The following is a 23722-nucleotide window of genomic DNA, read 5'->3' on the forward strand; positions in this document are numbered from 1 at the left end:
ACATTTTAGGAGGGCAGCCAGCCTGAACGATTCACGCCAGAAACCCTTCTGCACAGCATTTAAAGCACCTCAGGCTCTCAGCCATCCCTCATGAGACACGCCAGTCCAGCAGCCCAGTCACAAGCTTGCTGGTTTTAAACACCACTTCTTTGCTGGAAGTGTAAGAGCTTGTTGGAAGCTTCTGTATGTTAGGAGCTCTTCATCCCCTGTTGCACAGTGACATTATTTTGCACCTTTGAGTGAGGATGCTGATGGAAACAGGGAGTTGTAACTAGAATTCTCTGCTACTCCTTCAGACACATTATTGCATGCTATCTGTCCCAAGTGACGTGGCATTTAATTCAGAAAGTATAATCAAGCTTTTCATGCTTCAGATTTGAAAGGATACCACCACCAAAGGTTAGAGACACATAGCCTCTAGCTATTGCCACGAGTAAAGACAACAATCCCTTTAAACATTTAAAGCGTGTACGGTTTTGCCCACCCTTCAATGCAGAAGTCACCATGCAAAGCAGTATTTCCATGAAAAAGTAGCTTCAGTTTAGACAAATGGGAGAAAAAAAAAAAATCATGCATTGACATACAGTTTTACCAGATGCAGAAACTCAAAATCCAAGTTTGAAAAAACGAAAACTAAACATGAAGTCATCATCAAGTTTTCTGTTTTATTTAAGATTTTAGTTTTAATTCTGAAGAAAGAGGTACATTTCCTTGGTTTTAGTTTTAGAGTCAGGTTATAACCATGTTTATTTATCTGTTTCTTTTTTCCTGTCTTTTCAATACTGCACAAACGTCCAGAAACTACAGGGTTAAGTAAAAGCTGCAGGCAGAGGAGGTCAGAGGTTGCTCCTGATGGTGATCATGTGGCCCCAATGCAGTGCTATCCCAGAGTGCCCTAATCAGGTGAATCTTTGTGGTTTTTTTTAAAAAAAAAAAAAGAAAGAGAGATTGACAGAGGAGACAGAAAGACTGAAGTAAATATCACTCGTGTTTCAGCTGCTTATAATTATATTATGTATACGCTAGGTATTAAATCTGTGAATACTTTTAAAACATTAAAGTTTACTTTAAATCTAAAGCCAAAATTAAAGAAAAATCTTATTCTCCCCTCTTTAAACCACTCTTTAGCAACATGCCTGTTACTCTTAGCTATAAGTGTTTTGTCTTTCAACACACTTCATGTCAAACTCTTACTGAGTGACACAATAAAATCCCCCTAAAAAAAACAAAACATAGCAATTTCCCTGTGTAGTGCCACGCTGAATGCAAAATAAATGCTAGGCCACTGCTTGCCCACATGTTCAGTAAATTCATTTAAATTAAATACCTTTTTCATGTTTCTGCATTTGATTCTGCATTGCAATTTTTCCCCTATACTGCAGATTGACACTTTTCCACTAGGCAGAAATACTCATGTGCAAAAGACATAAGACAGTAATATTCTCCTTAAGCATTGAGACTGCATTTTGACTTCTCTCTCTCTTTTTTTTTTTTTTCCTTAGAACAGTTAGAAAATATTTCAATCAGTGTATTTCAAACACTGGCTCAGCAGAAACTTAACAAAAAGATAACGGTCACAACCCTGTGATGGCATTGCATTTGGGGGGGAGGTTTGATCAGGAACTGGATTCTTCAGAAAGAAAGATATGACAGGGAACAGTAGGTGGGCATGGGGAGGAGTCAGGGTGGGACACTTCCTGCATTTCTAACGTTTTGGGTTTTATTTTTCTTTTTTTTTTTTTCTCCTTTCTTTTTCCTCCTTTCCTAATGACGATCCAGCGCTGAGCTCTGTAGTAGATCTGTGGGGGTTTTACTGGGGGGTCTGAAGGCTGTCTGAAAGCCTGGGGGCGGGGAATGGAAGCTGGTGGGGTTTGAAGGAGGAGAGTAGGGGTTCCAACTGGCTCTGTGCAGAGGGATCTGTGTGCCGAAGGGGTTACTGTGGTGCGTCTGTGACGGTGCTGCACTGGGGCCGTCCACCTCTGTGAGGGCCTGAAGAGATTTTAGCCAATGTGGAGGATTGTCATCTTGAAGGGTGTCTAAACTGTTTCCTGTGGAGGCTGGGATACCTATGAAGAGAAGAAAAAAAAACACAGGGATACAGGCAAGTCAGAGCAGAAGCAGTAAGCTGAGTACAAAGGAGGTCAATTTAACCTAACAAAAAGCAACAGTGAGAAAACATCATTAGTTTGTACAGAGAATGCATTTTACATTATTATATATAATTACCCTGCCCGCAAAACATTTAACGTTAAATTCAGATAAGAGAAAGTTCCCCCTCAGAGCACTTCATAAAAACACACATTTTTCTATCAAACATCCTGTGCAAGGACTGCATCCCTGTTGACGTGACCTTACCACACCAAACTACCAGTACACTGCATGCTTCGCCTCCTACTCTGCCTACTTGAATCATGCTTCAGCCTCTCTAACAGGGAAACACAACCAGACAGCCTTATAAAAGAGAGCTTTATAAACAAGTGGAGTACGTCCCTTTTTAAATAACAAAGTCCAGTGAATGCCTTCAGTGCCTCAGGACCAGCGGCGCACATACCGGACATGCCATCCAGCAGAAGGGACACCTACGTTGACCCTATAGATAAGCGCTGATCCGCCTGACTGCCTGCAGAGGTCCCGGGCATGCATTGCAAAGGCCTAGGTGACACTTTGTTGTACCTAGCGGTTCCACAAAAATTCCTGAACCCTTGAGGTTTTGTGGATGGAAGCTGGAAGAGACCACCGCATACTGACTTTTTCTTTTTTTTTTTTTTTTCCAGATGTAAATCAGTTTGTGCCAAATACCCATTTGATGGTTTGCCAGCGGAGCTGAAGGAGTGAGAAACGGTTACCTGTGATGATTGCGGGGTCCATCCAGCTGCCAGGGCTGTCCCAATTCAGGCTGTCGGTGGTGGCAGTGTTGGACGTTGGTACACTGTGGTTGGCGTTGGAGGGGGAAGAAGCATTGGGCAGTCCACCAAAGTTGATGTTAATGTTCGGTAGAAGTGCCCTTAGCCCGTCCTGCCATTCCTTCATATTTAAACTCTCTACAGAACTGCTGTTGTCTGGGAGATTTACCAACAAAAAAAAATGAAAGATAAAAAAATAAAAAGCTGAAGTTAGAAACAGATGTCCTCCTTTGGTGGGGTATGGGATTTTGTTTCTACTTTTTAAACTAAGCAAGTAATACTTTCCCTGTCCAAAAAGTAGGGTCAATGTTTATATGATTGATGAATTACTCAGATAGCTGGCAGGTTTTAAATCAAGTGTAAGGGAGTGGGAGAAAGATTTAACTCCTCCCCCAATTTGTATTTCCCCATTTTTTTCAGTTCTGAGACTCAAATAATCAAGGGCACAGTGGCTCTCCCTCTATTACTAATAGGTGAAAAACCTACCAGATCCTTTATGAGAAGACCTTTGTTGCAATCTAGATAACCCAATTCTGCTGCTTTATTAATGGGCAGCAGGCTCAAAAGGGTTGTTTTCTTTGAAGTATATTAAAATGAAGAAAGGCTAGGTAGGGCTTTGCAACAGAAACCGAACATGAGGAACCACGGAGGTGGAGGAATATCACAGAAGTTTTTTGTTTTGTTATAGCTCGCTCATTCACAACCCTACAGATGTTATTCCAAAGGAAGTGGTAATTAGGTTCTCATGAAGTTGAAGGGAGTGCAATTTCCTCTTGCAGTTGAAGAACAGTAGTGAAAATTCTTTAGAGACCTTTCAGAATAATTCCCGACACGGCAATATTCTCAAAACTTTGGTTTGAAGCAAACCAGCTGGACACCAGAACAGTCAAGTCTCTACCATTTGCCTAAGCGTTTCAGGGCATGTATTGAAAAAGGACATCAGGATAACGTGGCTATTAGCACAGCAAGTGCTCCCTGAACACCAACGTGAAACCACGCTATCTAGAACAGACTATCAGGTTCTACAATCCATCACCTGCTTTAGGTATCTCAAAGCAAAACAAACCAGACACAAGCATCCTAGTATTTATCAGCCAACACAGGAAGTCATACAATTAACTTGTGGTCAAATGTATTTGAAAAGAAAGTGTGGGTATACCAATTTGGCAGTACGCTCTTTTTGACAAAAATCTAGAATACAATTATTTATTTTTTTTAAAACCATGTCTGCCTGTCCTAACTGAAAAAAGGACCTTGACATCAATCAGAAGCATTACAGTGAGATACTTACATAATACTGCTACTTCATCAACAATGGAAGAAATTTAAGTCTTCATGGAAAATTAGAGGATATCACTAACTTGCAACTCTGCATGTTGAAGAGTGAGGAAAGCAGTCTCCCTTGTTACCAAAGCCTGCTGTGGCAATTTTTCTAAAGCTGAATGCTCAGAAAGAACTGATGTCTCAAGCAATTACTTTTTTGTAACTAGAGGGGGAAAAAAAAGCAAGTTCTTGAAGTCCTGTGCTTTCATGCAGAAGTTTCCTTCCCCGGGCCAGAGTTTTTTAGAATAAACTTTATATAAGATTTTGCTTCTGTACAGAATTACAGCAAGCAACTTCAATCACAAATGGCAGCAGGTCACACCTCAGCCCATGTCACCAACTGAACTTCAAAACAAATTACTGCGCAAATCTGTTACATCCACTTTGCCTGTAGCACTGTTGGAGCAATGCATTCATTTCTAACCCTCTGCATGCCTAATGCAGCTGTTCTAGCACAAGCATCCATCTGCATGCTTAAACGCCCTCACACAGCGGCATGGCAGCTGACACCTAGAACGTCCGTGGCCAGACAGACTGATGCTGCCCATGGAGCCTGAACAGGGCTAACAGCACAGGTGCAAAGAGTATACTACAAAAATCATCTTTTTTTGCCTGGGCAAGTTCGCAGAATACACTTGACCATAGCCATGGAAGGTTTATAGTCAACTGCTGTTATCCCCGCTCACTGGCTGAGGAATATCACTCTTCCTCAGAGGTTACAGAGTGAGGTACCTCCATGCGGAAGGCAGACAACTCCTAAGCATTCCCATAAGCAAAGAAAATACAGGTCAAAATTCAGGTAGTTGAAGTAAACCCAAAAGCCTGCCCTTTACTACATGCATCATGTTACATCTGAAGATTAAAATTTTAAGTGCTACAGGAGGGAAAAAAAAAAAATAGTAGTTACTGAAGTGCAGCTCTGCCTCAAGCAATCAACTTAAGATCAACTTTTTAGTAAGACCTTAGCACGCAGAAGTAATCAAGCCTCCAGACATCAGTGTGACTGTATCCACGCGCTGCGTGCAGCAGTGTGCTTTGTGGGGCCTGGTGTATAAGTCGCTGTGGGCGAAAAAAGCAGACTTACCAGCAATTTGTTCTGTGTTTGTTTAGCATCAAGCCATAGTGCATTACAACTGGCTTTCACTTCTATTTTCATTTTTCCTACTGTAAATCAAAACTACTTCCTGTTCCCTCCAGAGCTCCCACTTTTTTTCTTCGCAATACTAATGGACATAATAAATGGTTTTAAAGAGTTTGGTGCAACATATTTTTCATTCAAACCTATGAAAAACTTTTTTAAAAAGAACACAGCACAGAACAAGAACCTAGTTACATGATTCTGGGGTTAAAAAAAATAAAAATTTTAAAAAGCAATAGTCAGAAATATCCTTGATAAGATATTTGCTCACAACCCTCTTGACATCCATAAGCCTATTTATTACAAGTTCTAAATTTATTTTTCGGGCCAACAGTAGCCAGCTCACCATCACAGAAATAACTGTGCAACGGGTTCTGCATGGGACACCATTACTTTACATTTTATTTTCTCACCACTGCTTCCAACAGCTTGTGCAAAGAAATGCAGCTGTTAAATTACTCGCTTCTACTACAGGGCAAAAAGTACACACAAGACGCTTACTAGGACCATGCATGAGTGAACATGCTCAGCGCAATACCTGCAGGCTGGGGATCTGCAAACTCATTATGATCTTAATTATGGACATTACTAACCCCCCAATATGCCCTCAAAGCTCACGTGCAAGAAAATAAACACATGTAGTAAACTAGACACCTGCAACACGTCATTAAGGAAGTCTAATGAAGACAAAGCCACCAAGACATCATAAGGAATGGGATGGGAAAATAAATATAGTAGGGCATTAGGCCATCTTGGGCTAAGAAAATATACATATGCTTGTCATGTTATTCTCCATTTAAAAAAGACATAATACAGCATACATATGAGTACAGAAAGACAGCAAGCAGTTGAAATACAAGATTTTCATGGAACGGAAAAGACTGGTACTGTTTGGTGAGGAGACATTAATGTGTGACATAGTGCACCGTTGCTGTGTACCCTTCTCTAACACAGAAAAAAAAATACACAAGACTGTCCTTTATCTCAGCTGTCAGTACAAAATCCACTTGGAATCACAGAAGTTAAGTGATAAAAGGCCTAAAATAGTTCAGTATCTATAAAAACTGTATTATTCACTAGCAATAAGGAAGTTTACTGATTAAAACCTCATGCTCCTGGGTTCAAAAGTGACAAGACGGAGAATAAAAAGATTTATTGTCTTTCCCAGACAGCTGGGTTTGTGGGGCTGAAAGGCAAGCTATGACAAAAACATTGCTCTCTGACACCAAAGAAAAAGCAAGCACCACATTCGTTACTCAGATGTCTGTAACAGGGTTTTCAAGCTTGGCCAATAAATGTAGAGTTAAAAAAAAAAAAACAACAAAAAAACCCAAACACCAACCCCAGACATGACCAAAGTTTCAGAGCTTTGTCAGCCTCCCAGCCCCTATGGAGAAATGCTGCAATTAAATTATTCTTCCCATACAGTATATGGTAAGGGATTAAAGTGCATTAAGGTGTTAAAGTAGATGGGATCAACAGAGAACACAATGCTCTGCAACACTCCCTGCATTGGCCTCCAAGGCCTCAGTTACTGACTATGACAGGTAAAACACCCAGTTAGAAAAACTCCTGATGCAACCCAAGTACATGAGCAATCACCAGGCACCCCACAGCAATACCCAAACCAAACAACTTAATCAGCATGTCTCTGCTGGAGTCCGGCAAGTTTTAAACAAGAGCCTATGTGAAAATGCAAGTCCAACCCAAAGGCAGGAGTTCCTTCTACCACCTGAAGAAAATAAGTATTTTCAGAAGAAAATTACTACTCAACCTTTTTGTTAATTACGTTATGCTTCACCATGAAGTAGTTAAAAATGAAAAAAGGCTAGGTCTCAGTTAAAAAAAAGTATTTGCCTATTATCTTTCCCTACTTATAAACTTAATTGGTTGAAGGGAGTAATTTTTGACTAGCTAGCAGACTTCAGTTGGACATCATAAGCTAGGGGTGTGAGAACCAATACACCACGGTTTCCCTATCTGAAGGAGCGCAAACACACAGTTTCCTCCCATAGCCTCATCCTAATTTAAAGCAGTATGGCCACAGACAGTGGGAAAACACAGAAGAAAAGACATTAAAACCCAGCTGACTGCAATGAAAAGGTTTTACACACCAAGATAAATTGGAGATTCCTCCCCCTATGCCTCAGCTTCTCCTCTGAGAAGAAAGAATAACCTAGTGAAGCTCACTGAAAGCACCACTATTCGCATGAAAAATAGGCTCAGATACTTCAGTCTTCCCTTAATGTGCACTTCATAATCTTACCTGATATAGCGGAAGCGTATTCTAGCACTGAACTTTTTCATGTGTCTGAGGCAGTATGCCAACATGAAATAAAAGTAAAGTTTTCAAAGTCAACCATTGTTTTAAAGTGAGCAAAGGGAAGGAAAAAGAGCTTTGTCACAAACTTAACCTGTCCACCCAATTTAAATAAAAAAATACTTAAAGTTAGCTTAAAATAGAATATGATTGAAAAGTCTGAAGATTCATCTGTATAAAAACCGGTCATTTAATGAGTTTCTAAATAAAGTCATTGCCCTATCATGACATCCTACCAGACAGTCTGGTGGCGTTACTTCAATATCCTCTACCTGAAATGCCTTAACATTGTTCCTTCAAATCAAGCAAAGCAGTGTGTATTTGGGAGAGAGGTGGCAAAGAGGGTGACGGCCAAGCTAGAAACATGTTCTGTTGTACATAATCAATACTTTAGAAGTCATTTGCACAAGCATCGACTGCCGTGATACTGGCTGTTCTGTGACTTCATGAATTCTGACAAATGACACCACAGCGTAGACCCAAAGGCGTTTCAGGTCTGGCTGTACCACGTTTGTGATGTTGATGCACTTGATCTTTTATATTGAGGGTAATGGGACAGCACATCTTACCATTTACTTGGCAGGAAACAAGCCCACTAAAAATGAATGTCCTACAGAGACTAGACCATTTCAAATTATTGCCTCAATTCTGACACAGGTCTATGGTCAAATCCATATGAAAATTCACACAGTACATGCTTGAATAAATACAAGTAATAGCAAAGATCACAAGACCAGGAAGTATAAAGCAAGAGTATTCTTTGCTCTGCCAAAATTATATTCCAAGCTATTACAAGAGCCCGATTTTGTACTAATTGCGTAAAGCCATTTAATATCTTTATGCCAAGAGCCCTAAATATTCTAGTCCTGCTGAAAAGCAAGCAGTCCTGCAAACCTAGGTTGCAATTATTTATTTCTTTTCTAAGAACCCATCAGTATGCCATGTGCGTGACTAAGGCACACAACAGTGCTACATAAAAGCTTCAAATAAGCAAAAGAAATTCAGAGGAAAACCATCACAGGAGAGAAAATAAACTTATTAGCAGTGTCATGTGCCTGACCGTACAGAGTAGCTACAAAACAAGCGAAGAGACTATCAAGGTGTATTCGGTAATCAGTAATAGAATGACTGTTGCAATGACCTGATTGTAAGAAGGCCCTTGTGAAATCTTCAAGGACACTGTATAGTAACAGTTTGTCTTGATAAGGCTTCAAAACTATCAGAATCACAAAGTTGGGCCCAGGGGAAAAAAGAAAAAAAAAAAGGAAAGGATAATTTGCCACATCCTAAAATGAAATTATGCCCATCACATTAGATAAACTCAAAAGCCTTTTGATCCAAAGCTTATATATTTAATCATCAACAAAACAGTTACGATAAAAACTGTACCTCTGTCCCTTTAGTATGAATAATAAGCTCGTTTGCTCACAGAATTTTTAAAACCGTGAATAAAGTCCCATTTAAACGGCTATGGTCTGAAGGATTTCACTCTCGGCATTCAGACTTCACTGATGCTGTGTATCTATGATTTCTAGGAACCCCACAATGCTGAAACCAAACGATGTTTCACCCATTCACAGAGGCCCGAGAACATCACTGGCAGAGTGAAGAAGATTGGATCTCTCCACTTTTAAACAGCAGCGCTGCCCGTCAGGAATACAAGTAGCCACTTCATTTTAGGGAGATATCAAATGACAGGAGCGCCAGAAGATAAAGCTGTTAGAAGGGAACATTTAAAAGCCTCGCTGACTTTCCCTACACACAGGAAGCAACTTGGCAACCCACGAAAGCAGCTTTCTAAGGGTCACTCCACAGCGTGGATTTCCAATGAGAGTCTTACGGTCATGAGCTCTAAGAGCTGGGGAAACAAAAGTAGTGTACATACATTCATACACATGCGCATATATGTACATACACACCTACAAAATTGGCTTTGGTAGTCAAGAGACACTAGTCTGCCCTCAGCTTTAAAATAATGGAAGTAAAGCAGCTTTTATCTTGATTTCATGGTTATATTAATTCCACATGTATCCAATTTAAAAGATAGCCACGTATATAAAAAAACCCACTATTTTCCAATTTAAAATAAATCAAGTGCAACTTAACAAGCCAGTGAGCCAAACTATCAACTAGAAGAGGAATATATTGAATTCTAAAGTACACGCTTCAAAGAGAAAAGTAATTTTTTCTAAATAATTTTCCTTTTTGATGAAGATCTGACAGTACAACTCTTAAGACTTATTTAGTCACAGAAAGCTTAAGAGTCAGAAAATTTAATTTCTTTTCAGGGGAAATCCCTTCTACCACATCAGTGAGGGGACGGCTCATCTCAGATATTCATATTTGCTTGTATGTACAGTGTCAGAATTTTATTAGGTTTGAGAAAAGCAATTTACATTAAGTATTCCAGAGAGTTCTTGTGATTGACTTATACTTAACCATGGCTCAAGAGACCAAATCTAATACATAATTATAGCAGCGAGCCACCCAATTTTAACCTATAAGTAAATTTCAAATTGAGATTCTAACTTGCTTTGAAAAACATGCTTGACTTCATATCAGATGCTTCCACAGTATCCCACCATTTTTTATTACTGACTTTTTAATCATTTATTGCTAAAAATGCATAGTGGTCAACTGCAGGGCTTCAATCAAGTTGGGGCCCACTGTCCTGCATACAAAAAGAGACAGTATGTTCTGTAATGCTTCCACCTTTGTCAATAAATAACCTTTTTTGTGCAAGCTAACACAATGCTTCTCATCCAAAAAAAGGACTCCGTAAGAAAATAGCCAGTTCTTGCCACTGATAATCTTAAATATTAACATAAACCTAAACTGAGCGCACAATGACTTGAGATACTGAAATGAAGGAAATAGATACCTGAATCCTACATACAGAACATTTTGATTAAAAAGCTCAGAAAGACATATAATTCCATTAATCTGAGTAAGCAAAGTTCATTTTAACCTAAGTATACCTGCTGCTTACTCTTAGATCCTGCATCAGGGTTCAATCTCACCAGGTTACCCTATCTGTCAATTAAAAAATTCCAAACTTTGACCTCAAAAGAAAACCCTGCGTGTACAAGCGTACTTATGGGTACATGCATAAATAAAAGAAAAATATATCTGGAATTTGCCCTATGGCCAATGCAACAATCAGAACTGGCAAAGAAAAATCAGATCTTCAAAGCTGTATTGATAATTAGCAAGAGCCTATCTAGTTATGAAGGTTCTGGATTCCAGAGTACCCAACCAATCCCCCGACCAAGGCTGCGAGACCAGAATTAGCACAGTGAATGCATACTCTGAGAAATTATAAACTCAGTTTTAATTTTTTTTTTTTTTACACATCTGTAACAAACAAAGAAGGCTGATGTATATTCGTAGATACTTCAGTCATTCTGTTGCAAAATTAGAAAAATTGCAAGAAAGCTGAGAAGAAAAACAAACCTTCCATGACAAGAAATTAATTCTGATTACTAAATGCTGTCTTCCAATAGAAGTGACCTCCTTTTAAAATACATGGTTGTGTTTTTTTTTTTTTGTTGTTTTTTTTTTTTTTTTTTACATAATTCCTTTGGGAACCAGCTGAAGTTCAAATGAGGCTGTGATGTAGAGGGAACCAAGATATGGCAAACGATGGAAAAGATCATGTGTGTGTGTCATCCCCCCCCCCAATGTAATTTAGTATCACTGGGAGAAGAAACACTTTTTGTAAAGCTGCTCTTTCAGTTGCTGTTATCCCTTGAGTATATTTCATTTACGCTCCTCCCTCCGTACAATTTTTAAAAAGACTATGTTTGCCCTTTCTCAATGGTTCTTCAAGTTGGTGCATTTCAAAATGTGTTTACACAGAAAGCCTATGAACTGTTTGTGCTTTTTGATAAAATTCATCAGTCATAATTGGTATTTTGTGAGATGGACTTGTCTCTGAAGTTTCAGATCCATGCCCAAGGCACAGCCTCTTGTTAGACACTGCTACTAACAGGTGGCACTGGCAAACATACTAATTTCCAGTCTTTAAAGGGAAAATGCCAGGTTTCTAACATCACTAAGTCGATTACATCTTTTAACTCATGCTAGTAGTTTACTGTGTATTTTGAAGTGCCATTTTCTAAAGTGTATTTTAGAAAAGCATCCAAGAGAAGACATCACCCTGAGGCTAAGTATCTCCTTGCTGGAGGAGGGAGACAGACGCTATACCAGGCAACGGACCTGCCTCTTACGCTAGTACCCAAGATCTTAGGGGTTACCTATGAAAGGAGACATGAACCAGCTCTAAAGATGAAGGGAAAAGTTCTTCTTCTGTAAGGAATAAACACAGTTTTCCATCCCTGAAACACAGCCCAACATTTAGTGCAGCTGAAGTTCATCTGGTGACAAGACTACAGACACAAACAGTCTAGAAATCTGATGTCAAGTACCTCCTGTGCTTGTTTCCCCCCTTTTCTGGGGAAGAGTTACTCAAAAAGCTGTTAGGACTGATGGTCCAGAATGCAAAGTGGGTCAGCCACTCGGGCCACCTATTTCAGCCAACACCACATTTATTTCAAGTCTACCAGTGTTAATGTGAGTAGTCATTCCTCTGATGTATCACAGCCAACAGAAGTTAGAGGATTTTTTTGATTTTTTTTATACTTTTTTTTCTATTTTTGGTCACATTTTCTTCTTCTGAAATAAAATAACACATTTAAAAATAGGCATTTTACTACTCAAAAAAGCAGGATGCCTGTCTTTCACTGCCATCCCTAATGATCTTACCATCAAAAATTTTAAGAAATTTCTAACAGCTTAAAACCAAGCTCCCAGAGATGAGGGCACAGATATTTATATATTGAGCTTTATTTGGAACAGTATCTCCTATACAATCAGAAGAAAAAAATCCAGGGGGTTTTAACAACGGTTGCAATATTAGCACTGAAAAGGCACTGGGAGGGAAGGGTGGGTGTGTGAGATGAGCTTTTGGAACAGATGGAGAAGTAGCAGGACTTAAAGGACAGGTGCTGTGGATGAAGTTCTCTCAGAGATCATGACAAGATCACGCTAAGGCAGGCAGGCCTTGCTACTAAGTGTAGAAAGCGTATGGGAGTTAAGGGACAAGACACCAGAGGGAGGACAAGGAGTATCCATAGCAGATTTCAAACAGTGTGACTTCAATCTCGACACTGATTTAATATTTTGGAAGTTAATCCAAAAATGCCACTTCCATTTATTCTAAAACTAGCAGCACCACCCTGGGTGCATTAAAAACAAAAAAACAAAAAAAAACCAAAAAAAAACACAACAAAAAAACCAACCAAAAATCAAACACCTTCAAGAGCAACAGAAGTGAGCAAGCCATAAGTTTATTTTCAAATTGAATTTGTTCCACATTGTGCTGAACACTTCACCTCTTCACCAGTGAAACAGAAAATTAATTATGATGGGAAATAAAAGGAGAATGAATTTCAGGGGTGAGGGATACACAGAGACCTCCTAAAAAAGGGGGGTGGAGGCCCAAGAACCTCCATGGAAAGAAGTGGGAAGCAGCAGGCATAAAGACTGGTGAGAAGAACAAAACATTCAGTGACAGAGGCTGCTCTAAGAAGAGTCATCTTCCTTGAGGAAAACAGGACACACAGGGTCTATATGCAAAGGTCACTAAAAGCAATCCTGGAAACAGCTGAGGGCTGTTTACAAACAGTACTTTTCATTTTATAATTTCAAAGCCATGTTTGGGCCTTTATTTTCAAATGAGGAGTGACCTTGATATCAGGGTAACGCATCCACTTCTGAGAGAAGCTGCTCTGCACTCTGGAAGGATACAAGCCTTTGGAGGTGACACATGTGGCACCTACAACTAACAGAAGTATCACCCAAGATTTTCACCAGATTTCCTATTTTCAACATTTATACCTAATCAGAGAAAGACTTCAGATATAGGCAGCCACGAGGACAGAAAAGACAACGTTCAGCTGCCAGGCTTTCTGCCCAGCTGCTGGTGGAAAGCCAAACGTCGAAGACAACCATCAAGTGAGCAGTCATCTTTAAAGGATTAGGACAGAAAATTAATGGACTAATCCATCTCTTACTGTTAAGAGTAAGGCCATCAGTACTTAAAACCGGTGTTAAACCTTTCACACATTGTCAGGTCAAGAGAAAAGGAGTAGGAAAATGTTCTTTCAACCACTGCATCCAAAATAAAGGGATGTGAGTCAGCACTGTTTAAGTCACATTGCCTGTTGCTAGGGTATGGGATTAAATGCATTTTGTACACAGCATTTGGAGAATTTTAAGTTTTACAACATGCTGAATTCAACAGCCACATCACGCAGGTCAGACCTTCCTTTAAAAAGTCACAGTAGCAGAAGCAGAACCCCCCCCCAAAACTCCATACCAAATTATTACCCTGAGACCACAGAAAAGCATCAGCTGCTATGCTACAAATTCAATTTTTTTGGTTCCATGACTGTATAAAACAAGTCATGTTTTGCTTTGTTCAGCAAACCAAATCACCTGTTAAGAATCAATCGAGAGAGAGGAGACAAAGTCAAAAAGAAATGCGGTCAAAAGGTCAAATAAGAAACGTGTGCCTCAAATGGGAAGTGAGGTTATGTTTTGAGAAAATACAAAGTCAGACAAGGACTTAGTATTAAAGGCAGAGCATGACATTAATTCTGATATCTCATATCTCTCTGTGGTTTAAATAAAGTCTTTTAAAAAATACGATTGTAGCCAACATTTTCCTTTGTTTTACTAAAATGTTGTCCAAAAGGTAGCATTAGGCAAGAAAGGATTTGATGTTCGAGACAAGTTCAATAGCTGGGGGCACAGGAGCCATAAAACCTAAAGTGGGAGAAGATGGAACACCCTAAGTGGTTTAGCTAGGAAAGAGCTCAGGACTTAAATGGGAAGAAGCTGGACCTTCTTAATATAACCTTCATTGCTTTGCCCTCTCTGCTACCAGCTATTGCGTCACAAAAACCTAAATGCAGGCAAGACTCAAAAATGTCCATGTGAATCAGTGTCTTGATAAGGAATGCAACACCACCACCCCAAAGACTGCTGAATGGCACCCAAACTTAGTAGAACTGTCTACCTGTTTTTTTGTCTCGATCTCATCTTTAAATATACATAATTCTATCAATTAGGCCGTGCATATTCAAGAGATATAAGCCACAACACCAAAACAAAAAGGTCTTGAGAGAACAAAATTTTGATTGTCAAAAGGAATTCAACTACAAAGACTTACAACATTCAAGGCCCCCATTTTGAAGTTTCAGGAACAGTTCACAGAAGTCTACTGCAATCTCCACATCGATGGGCTTCATGTCTAAAATAACTTGATGGATTTTACAGTGTTTATCTTCAAGGACAACAGGTAAAACTTGTTTCTTCCCCTACCCTAAACAGGGTTTAATTCTTTATGCTTCCTATCTGTCTCTGTGTCCACTTGACTATTTCCTCTATCTTAGATTTCTAATACACACATGATATACGTAAATTGCCTGTCTGTGTTCAAGAAGCATTTGGACAATGCTCCGAGATGTATGGCTGCCCTGTGTGGTATCAGGAGCTGGACTCAATGAACCTTGTGGGCCCCTTCCAACTCCAGGGATTGCAATGATTTATATGGGAAGAATATACACACAATATTGTGTAGCATTATTTTTGGAAGAGTTCAAATTTCAAACTATCTCATTATTATTGAATTGATAAGTTCTTACAATTACTTTTTTTCTCATTTGGAATTATGTTCAGGATAATTATGAAATTAATACATGAAACAAGAGCCAGTGTTTCAAAATGTTAAGTACTTCGTCTTGCATAGAACTGACAGAAAAGGTGGTCTAACCATTTACAACTTTTTCCTCATACTTTTAACTGTGTGACTTTGTTCTTATACTTTTTTAATGCAATAAAAATCAGTGACTACCAACCACTCCGTAAACTCAAGAAATAAAACTATATATTTCTATTTTCCCATTATTAATATGTATGCATAGATTTTATAAGCATCCGTCTAAAAACATACCGTTAATCTAAGACCTACTTTACTCTATGATCCAATACTATACCTATTATTTTGGAACACACCACCAGGCAGCAGGGTCGCAAAGATGATAGCGTATTAGCTATCAAATTACAAAGAGTTTCCTGTTATCCTAAAGTAACATGAAAATAAAAGCACACAGCCACCCACGTTGCTGTCAGTGGATCTTTCCTTTGGCATCATCTGCAGAATAAAGGATAGCTGCTGTCCTATATTCTTCGGATAGTTTGCACACAATCCAGGGTAAGATCGCTTTTAGCAACAATCACACTGTCCGTGAATAAGAAGTCATTGACCTTTTCTCCTGAAGCACAGTTACATGGTAAATCATCTAATCCATCCCATGCCAGAGACCAGCAACAAGCCTAAATTGTCCCTTACAATGAGAACATGTAACATCTGCTACAGTTTGCAAAATCATATGGTGGGGGAGAAAAAAAAAATATGCTGGTTTGGGAATCAATCAAAATGCTCATTTAAATATGTGTTGGGGACAAATGTAAGCCTGATGAATATGAGACATTTCAAGTATATGCATAGTCAAATTATGAAGTCAATCATGTGTAATTGTGTCATTTCACTGGAAATGGTAGAATGAGCTTAATAAATATTGCTTCCTCGGAGAAATAGGCTACCAAATTCCATATAGAAATTATTTTTAAATGAGAGCATTAAAAAAAAATGTAGCTAGTGCCTGTGTCTTTCCATTTAAATCTGGCACACATCACAAAACAACCCTACCTGGAGCTGTGGGGTTATGAATACAGCACAGCTCTGATTCTTGACTAAACAAAAGGTAGCTTCAGAACCTTACATTTAGCATGTCACACACAAGCATTTCAAATTCATATGAATACTAATGCCTACCTAAAGCAGAAGCACTTTACAACACCGTTTTCTTCATACAAGCTTCCAAACCACAAATACACTTAATGAAATCAACTAAACTGGATTTAGAAAGCTTAGAAAATAGTATACTAACTTCATATGAAGTTGTAAGAGTTTTTAGATCTGCTTGTTTTCACATAAATGAAATAGAGAAGTTGAAAAGCGTTGTTTAAATAGAGCAGGGAAATGTGCAGAATAAATGAGTGTGGGGTTTGGGGTTTGTTTTTTTTTTTCCTTCCCGCCCCTCAAGTGACTGGTCCAGCATTATCTGCTTTAGGAATTTACAGTCCTGTAAAAATTGTGATCAAAGGCCTTAGGAAACATGCAACTTCAACAGCAGTTGAGGGTCTCTACTAGAAGACAGAATGGGAAGTTTCACCTGCACTAGGTTTGTTTTGCTGTTACATCTGAAACACATGACTTGATGACATTTTCTAAAACACCACAACACAGACTAACAAAAGAGCTAACAAAAAGGAGCTGCAGGTATACTACAACTAACCTCTTCAATACTGCTAAACAGCTATTATGACACGCACCACCTTCCTAGCAGGTCAGCTAGAGTTTGTTATAAAGCACTATAATAAAGTCCCATCAACATGATTTCTCTGTACTCACACACCACTTACCTCCCCTAACCCCAACAGATGGCTGTATCTGTAAATCAAATGAGGAAACTAGGAAAATTCTATAATTATATACGTGCTACTGATGGACTAAAAGCAAGCATAAAGAACAGGAATTTTTTTTTCAAAAAGAATATAAAAGGAACTCGTTGAGAGACCTGTACACTAGATACAGGTTTGAAAAGACAGAATAATCAATAATTTGGAAACTATTAAGTTAGCGCACACACACAAAAAAGAGGTATGAGGGCATCTCCTGACTTCTAAATTGTCTGTACTTCTGAAGCAGTGAGATCACTAAAAGAAAACCCTAGGCATTAAATACCATACACATAATACAAATCCATAACCCAGCAAACAAAACTGGAACTATCTGAGACTTCAGTTTGTTTCTGACAACAGGAGAAGAAAAAGGAGTAATCTGTTAGGGCAAGTGATTGTTTTTTTTTCAAGATATATCAAAGCTGACATGTAGATCAGCTAAGAAGTGTTTGCACTGCAGCAAACTGCTGCTATTCAATTGTCAGCCAGGCAACTAACAATGTTTTGTAACACAAGAGATTAGACCAACTCAAAGGAACTCTCCACAGAGACTACAGCAGATGTTTACTTTCTGTTTTTAGCACTGTATCTGCCAAAAATATTTTGAGATTAATTGGTTCTAGCAGTTGCATACAAAAAGGATATACTTAAATATCAGCTCCTGGTGCCTTAAAATATATGGAGGAAGCACATGGCACAGGCTGTGCATCAACCAACACCACGTTACTGGCTCTTCAGGAGTCATACCAAGAATCTACGGGATCCACTTTCAAACTGCCAAAGGCAATTAAAGTAATATAAAGAATGCTTTCGCAAACCTACAATCAACCTGTACTACAAAAGGATCTTTTTTAACACTACAGATTTTTTTCTGGTCCTCCTAGTCCAGAATACAGTCTTATTGGCCCCTTGAACTAGCAATTTTTAGAACTGAATGGTAAAATTGAAACTTGATGTCTGGCAACATTCCTGGAAGTTCTATGTAGTTTAGGGGAAAGCGTGCAACAATTTGCAGTGCTATGGATGCTGCATTTTTGACTCCACGTCATTTTTATTTTTTTTTCTTTTTAAACACTTCAGTGTAACCAGTATCAGTCATTTTAGTCTAAAAACTTCACCACTGCCAGTATAAAGAGTTCTGAACTACTTGCATTTGTAGTCTGGACCAAGTGTTCATACTATGAATCAGCCTAAGGACCTTACAGCAGTATCGTAGCTTCAACAAGCCTTCAAAGAGGATAAAATACAGGGAAGTAAGAGCCAAAATTAGCTCTTGTACTAGAGCATCAAAAACACACAGTGACTTTTTCTAGGTCACTCTCTTATAGGGTAACTAGTGCTTCTTCAAACCCATGAAAAGAAAGTAACACCGGTAACATCTCAAGAAGCTGTTTTCGCCATCTCAAGGCTACAGAAAGCCTACAGAGACTTTCTACCTGCAGTTCATTATACACTTATTTTTTTTTTTTCCCCTGTTAGGAAAAGAGAACCTATTTGGGCCAAGCTAAATCGGAAGCATGAAAGGACCTCAAAGTCCAGAAATGTATTTTTCATCAAGACAATCATTGTCACAATTAGCTCCTTAGTTGTAACGTTTGCTGCAAGAGCCTATCAGTCCATTCAGGGCAGCCTGAACTGACCTGACTGTACACTTATTTTCCTCCAACATCACAACCCTCACCATCAGGATGAATCCTCTTACACACATTGCAAGCATCCATTCAGTGAAAGATTAGCATAATATTAAGGCCATCTGAAGAACAGAAATGAACAGCACTGAATGTTTATTGTGCAGCCATTTGGTTATGCGCAAGAGGGAACAACCCAGCCAAGACATCTGGCACAAATTACAATCATTACAATTTTTTGCACAATTTTAAGAACTCTGGTCGGCACCTGCATGTCGATGTGGAAGCCGCAATGCACTTCCAGCGCCTACTCTTAAGGAAAGCCAGTCTGGCAAGACTGAAGAACCAAAATACCAATCTGCTTTGGCACAAAATTAAGCGGGCACAGAATACTCCACCTTCCTTATAAAGCTCAATATTACAAGGCTAAACATCCAGATACATATTTATTTTTTTTAAATGGAAAGGGCCTATTTAAAACAATATTCCTCCCTCTGCTAACAAACCTAGTATGATAGTCAAGAGATACCACTCTACCACTTGTAGCTGGCTATTCCCTTTTCCTGTTCTGGCTCAGAGGAGCTGAAAGCATGAATTAAGTCATATTCACGGCTGTCCCAATTCACCTACCTGATATAGGGATCCCTCCCAGACCTGTGCTGTGTTGTGGTGGGAGATTCAAGTCCAAGAAATTACTATTTGAGGTGGGATTTGCTGTGTGGTTCAAGTGCATGATGCTATTGCGTGGGAAGGCCATCCAAGGATAGCGAGCTGCTTGGCCTGGAAAACTGAAGGAGTTGTAAACTGCTCGATGCTGTTGAAACTGTGGGAACCTCTGTGGCATGACTGGAAAGGTGCTACTGAGAGAGTTGGCATTTGCGGGTGCAGCAGGATGCAGGAATCCAGAGCCTGGCCCTTTGGCAGTTGTAGTGTGTGGGGTAGGGTTCTGAAGAGATGTGGGCGAGAGGGAAGGTTGGTCTTGGACTGACAGTTCCTTCTCAATCAGGTCTGCTAAGGCTTTGCGGGTGATATCAAAGGGGTCAAACCCTAAGTCGTCCTCTTGCTGTTTGGAGGAACCAAACCCAAAAGCCGCTTGCCAGTCTGTGGAGGAGGATACTGGTATAGTTTCTGTTGGAGAGGAGAGGAACAGGATTTAGAACAAGAATTAGTATTTATCCATACACAAATGTGAGCCTCAATGTACTTGAATCTATGTTGCCAGTTATCTTTCATTAATACTTCTTTAATGTTCTACAGAGACACCTTATTGATCAGCTTAGAATGCCATTTTCAGATCAAACTGTCATAGATTTCTACTTCAGGTGAAGTGGTAGAACTAGCAAATAGCATTTTTACTCCAGAATTGCTCTGTTCCTGAACTACAGAAAAGCCTTGTCAAATAAGTATTTTCAGTAATAGCACCAAATAGAAAGAGACCAATAAACACTTCCTTAGAACCTATTTTATACCCATATTACTTGATGGAAGTGTGATCAAGCAGATTTTAAATTAGATTGTTATTCAGTTCACTATTTTGCTTTCAGTATTAATGCTGTTTTTCAATTCTGCTATGCAAGAAAGGTGGGGAGAAGTTCCCCCTCAAAAGGGGGAACCTCTGAGCAATGGTTAAAAAACCAAAACCAAAAAACCCCACTGACTACCATTATGAAGAAAAACAAGCCAAATTCTTGAGTAGACACCTTGATAACACAAAAGGAAATAAGGAACTGCATTACAAGACATTGTTAAATATTTTGAGACGTGTTACAAAAGGGTGTTACAAAAAAGGGTTATCAGAATTTCCCCGATTTTCACTTACTACTTCATTTCATTAGACTGCTTAAGTGTCTTATTCAGGTTCAGTGAATGCTGCATCTAGTTTCACGGTATTTTTTCCTCAAAACTGTGGTAATGCAAGCTAATGGGTACAAGGTAGTATCACTCACAACATCAACTCCCTCTGCTGGTAGGGAACCTGGTCTGCTGCTCTAAGTAGTTAAAATCAAGCTCAGTATCCTCTCAGAAAAATCTAGTATCCTCTAAAAATCCATGATGATAGATAAAGAGTTGCTAGACAGACAAAAACCTGTCCTTTGCATTCTTATTTAAATAGCAACCATACATTTTATATTAATTATGAAGCAAACAAGACCTCTGCTATCAGGAAATTATCTCTCATTGCTACTTAATCCTCACAAAATTGGTGCTTTAGTACCTTAGCAGCAGGTAATTTGCTTGGTAATAAATATTGTTTATAAACAGGATTAAGTAGTCAGATAAACATCAAAAGACGACTAAAGACTAAGTAAACAAACTGTGTCCTAAACTGTCGTTTACATTCTATTTATTAGTGATATGTTTCATTTAATTTTCTAACAATGCCCTCAGATTTATAATTTGTGAGCTCTTAAATACTGTTAACCATTCCCAAGACTATATAAATACACCTAAATTGATGTTTCATTCCTATGAAGTGGTATTTCATATGAAAGTACCTGGAAAATGCAGATATTCCAGTTGATGCAATTAACCATATTTTTTATCTTTTATGAATGTATATAATCTCACTTCGGAAAGATTAAGCACCTTCAAATAATATGCAGGATACTACAGAAAATTCTGTATTCCACTGCACAACTTCTGGTGTTAGATAACAGATTATTACACCAACAATATACTGACACCATGTATTTTCCCCATTCTCAACAAAAACCTGTAACATTAAATATTCAGCATACATGTCATATCCTATTAATTAGACAGGCGCATGGCTAAGAAAAACTAAAATAATCTCTCTGATAATTTAGCGATGCAGCTGGAAAACTCTGTAAAGTTTGCTTTAGAAGAAACCCTTACATCAGTTCAATTCATTTGTAGTTAAGTGACAAATTTTAATCATTTGTGGGGTGGGGACACACACACAAGTCTTGGAGCAAGTCTTGAAGTTTTTGATTCTAAACAGTTTTAGACATCAGTTGCAAAAGCAAGCAATATCCAGCCATGTAACCTGTGTACATACCTGATGTGAAGAGGCTCTGTGGTTCTGGTGCTGTGGGCCAATCATTTGAAGTCTGTGGAGAGCTGGGGAATGGAGGAAGCCCACTAGGGATGGGGTTAGGGTGCCGAAAGTTGTCAGAGAAGAGCGACTGTGATTCTGTTACAGCCCCTTCAAAAGGAGACCGTGCACTGTGATTAGATGAACTGATGGGTATGACTGGATTGGGTTTTGTTAAACCAGGCGGTGGTGAAGGTGTGTCACTGTTTGTTATCTACAGGCAAGAGAGAATGAGAAACAATTAGGACATGAGTGTTTTTCTATAAAATGTTCTTCACTAATACAATTGAAAAATTTCCTCAAAACTTTTGGCTGCAATTAGGTTAGTTAATATAAAGCTCAATGTAAGGTCAAACAAAAATCAACATAGCAGTAGCATTTTTTAGTTTTGTTTAAGATTACGATAAACTTCAGAAAGTACTTGCGTCTTCAACTACAAGTTGCACCATGCCCTCAAACTCAATTCTTACTTCCACAGCACTTATATTGATGTCTTACCTGCTGGGAGCTGTCACCATTTCCTATACTGAGGGAATCTGAAGGTTTGTCGATAGGGCTGCAAAAGCAGGAGGGGAAAAGAGACAGTAAGACACTCAAGTATTTAACAGGAAAATCAACATTTGCTTTTGTAATGGTAGAAAAGCCTTGAAATAAAGATAAATTGAAATTAATTAGGAGGAATTAAGAAAGAAATAAGTCCACTTATTACGTATTAAAGTATTTTTTTAATCATAAGCATTCCAGTGATTTGCCATATACTGTAACACTTCTTCCCACCACTCTCCACTCTGCTTGTTGACTACCCTGTTAAGGAACAAAAGGAAAGTTTTAAACACAATCATAGTAACTCTATGCCATTCAAAAAACCAGGACTCTCATATTCTGGTAGTATTCTGTAGTAGTCAGTTCCATCTATGCTACTACTGGAGAGAAACTTGGGGAACAGATTTGATTTCCAAATACTTAAGTTGCCAGTTCCCACAAAAGTCCTAAATAAATCTGGGGAGAGATAAAAGATTAAATTAACCATTTAGTCCTGGTGGCACTTTAAGTTTCCCACCAGCCATCAAGCTTTAGCTAGCAGAAATTAGTTCCGAGGTAAGAAAACTGAATTTTGAGGTGACAGAGGGGAAAAACGCAGGAACAAACAACAAACATAAAGGGAATAAAAGATAAGGTACAGCAGAAAACCACCTCAGAAAGCTATTCACTGGGAATTAACATGACTCGGCTGAAATGGCACATCTCAGGATTCAAGATGCTGACAGGCATCTGTGACTTGCCTTAATTATGCTAAATACCACACTAATGAAACAGTATTAGTTCAAGTTCAGGTTAAAATCTCTGCTTTATAACATATTTTCATTTTTATCGACCTGTAGGAGAAGATGCACAAGCATCAGGCTGCACAGCCCAAAACACTGGTCCTACAAACAAGGACCAGAAGTAAGAACATCAATTTCAGTTCCATTAAGAGCCCGAAACGTGATACAAGTCAAATTACAGGCATGATGTGTTAGCACAAGATAAATATATTTAGTAATTATTGTAACTGCGTGCAGACTTCAGATTCTAGCTACACCTTGTTTACAAATACCCCTTGCTGCTGCAAAGTTTGCAATATTGCATAGAGCCACATACCAACGTTAAAAATTCATAAGATTGCATCCTCCCATATTTGTTCTCTCCACCCCAGAATAACTGGAGTAGAAACCCAGCAGAACAACTTCTTCTCCATTCTAAAGAAACTATATAAGAGCAATC

General features: G+C 38.8%; 1 protein-coding gene across 8 annotated transcripts in view; it reads right to left on the minus strand.

Moving 5' to 3' along the window:
• Positions 1-645: 645 nt before the first annotated feature.
• The window catches only part of CNOT4 (CCR4-NOT transcription complex subunit 4), an 86467-nt gene continuing 63390 nt past the window's right edge, over positions 646-23722 (minus strand). For 5 of the 8 annotated variants that reach the window (XM_054194812.1, XM_054194793.1, XM_054194803.1 and 2 more), the window contains 5 exons: positions 22457-22514; positions 21923-22172; positions 19534-20031; positions 2847-3059; positions 646-2066 (listed from right to left, as the gene is read on the minus strand). In XM_054194812.1, coding sequence (XP_054050787.1) covers positions 1765-2066; positions 2847-3059; positions 19534-20031; positions 21923-22172; positions 22457-22514 — 1321 coding nt within the window. In that variant the 3' untranslated portion in view covers positions 646-1764. The remainder of the gene's footprint in view (positions 2067-2846; positions 3060-19533; positions 20032-21922; positions 22173-22456; positions 22515-23722) is intronic. The other 3 variants (XM_054194839.1, XM_054194830.1, XM_054194821.1) reach the window with 1 other exon arrangement.

Source organism: Rissa tridactyla, chromosome 1 (genome assembly GCF_028500815.1).
Source record: "Rissa tridactyla isolate bRisTri1 chromosome 1, bRisTri1.patW.cur.20221130, whole genome shotgun sequence".
In the NCBI taxonomy this organism is placed as follows: domain Eukaryota; kingdom Metazoa; phylum Chordata; class Aves; order Charadriiformes; family Laridae; genus Rissa; species Rissa tridactyla.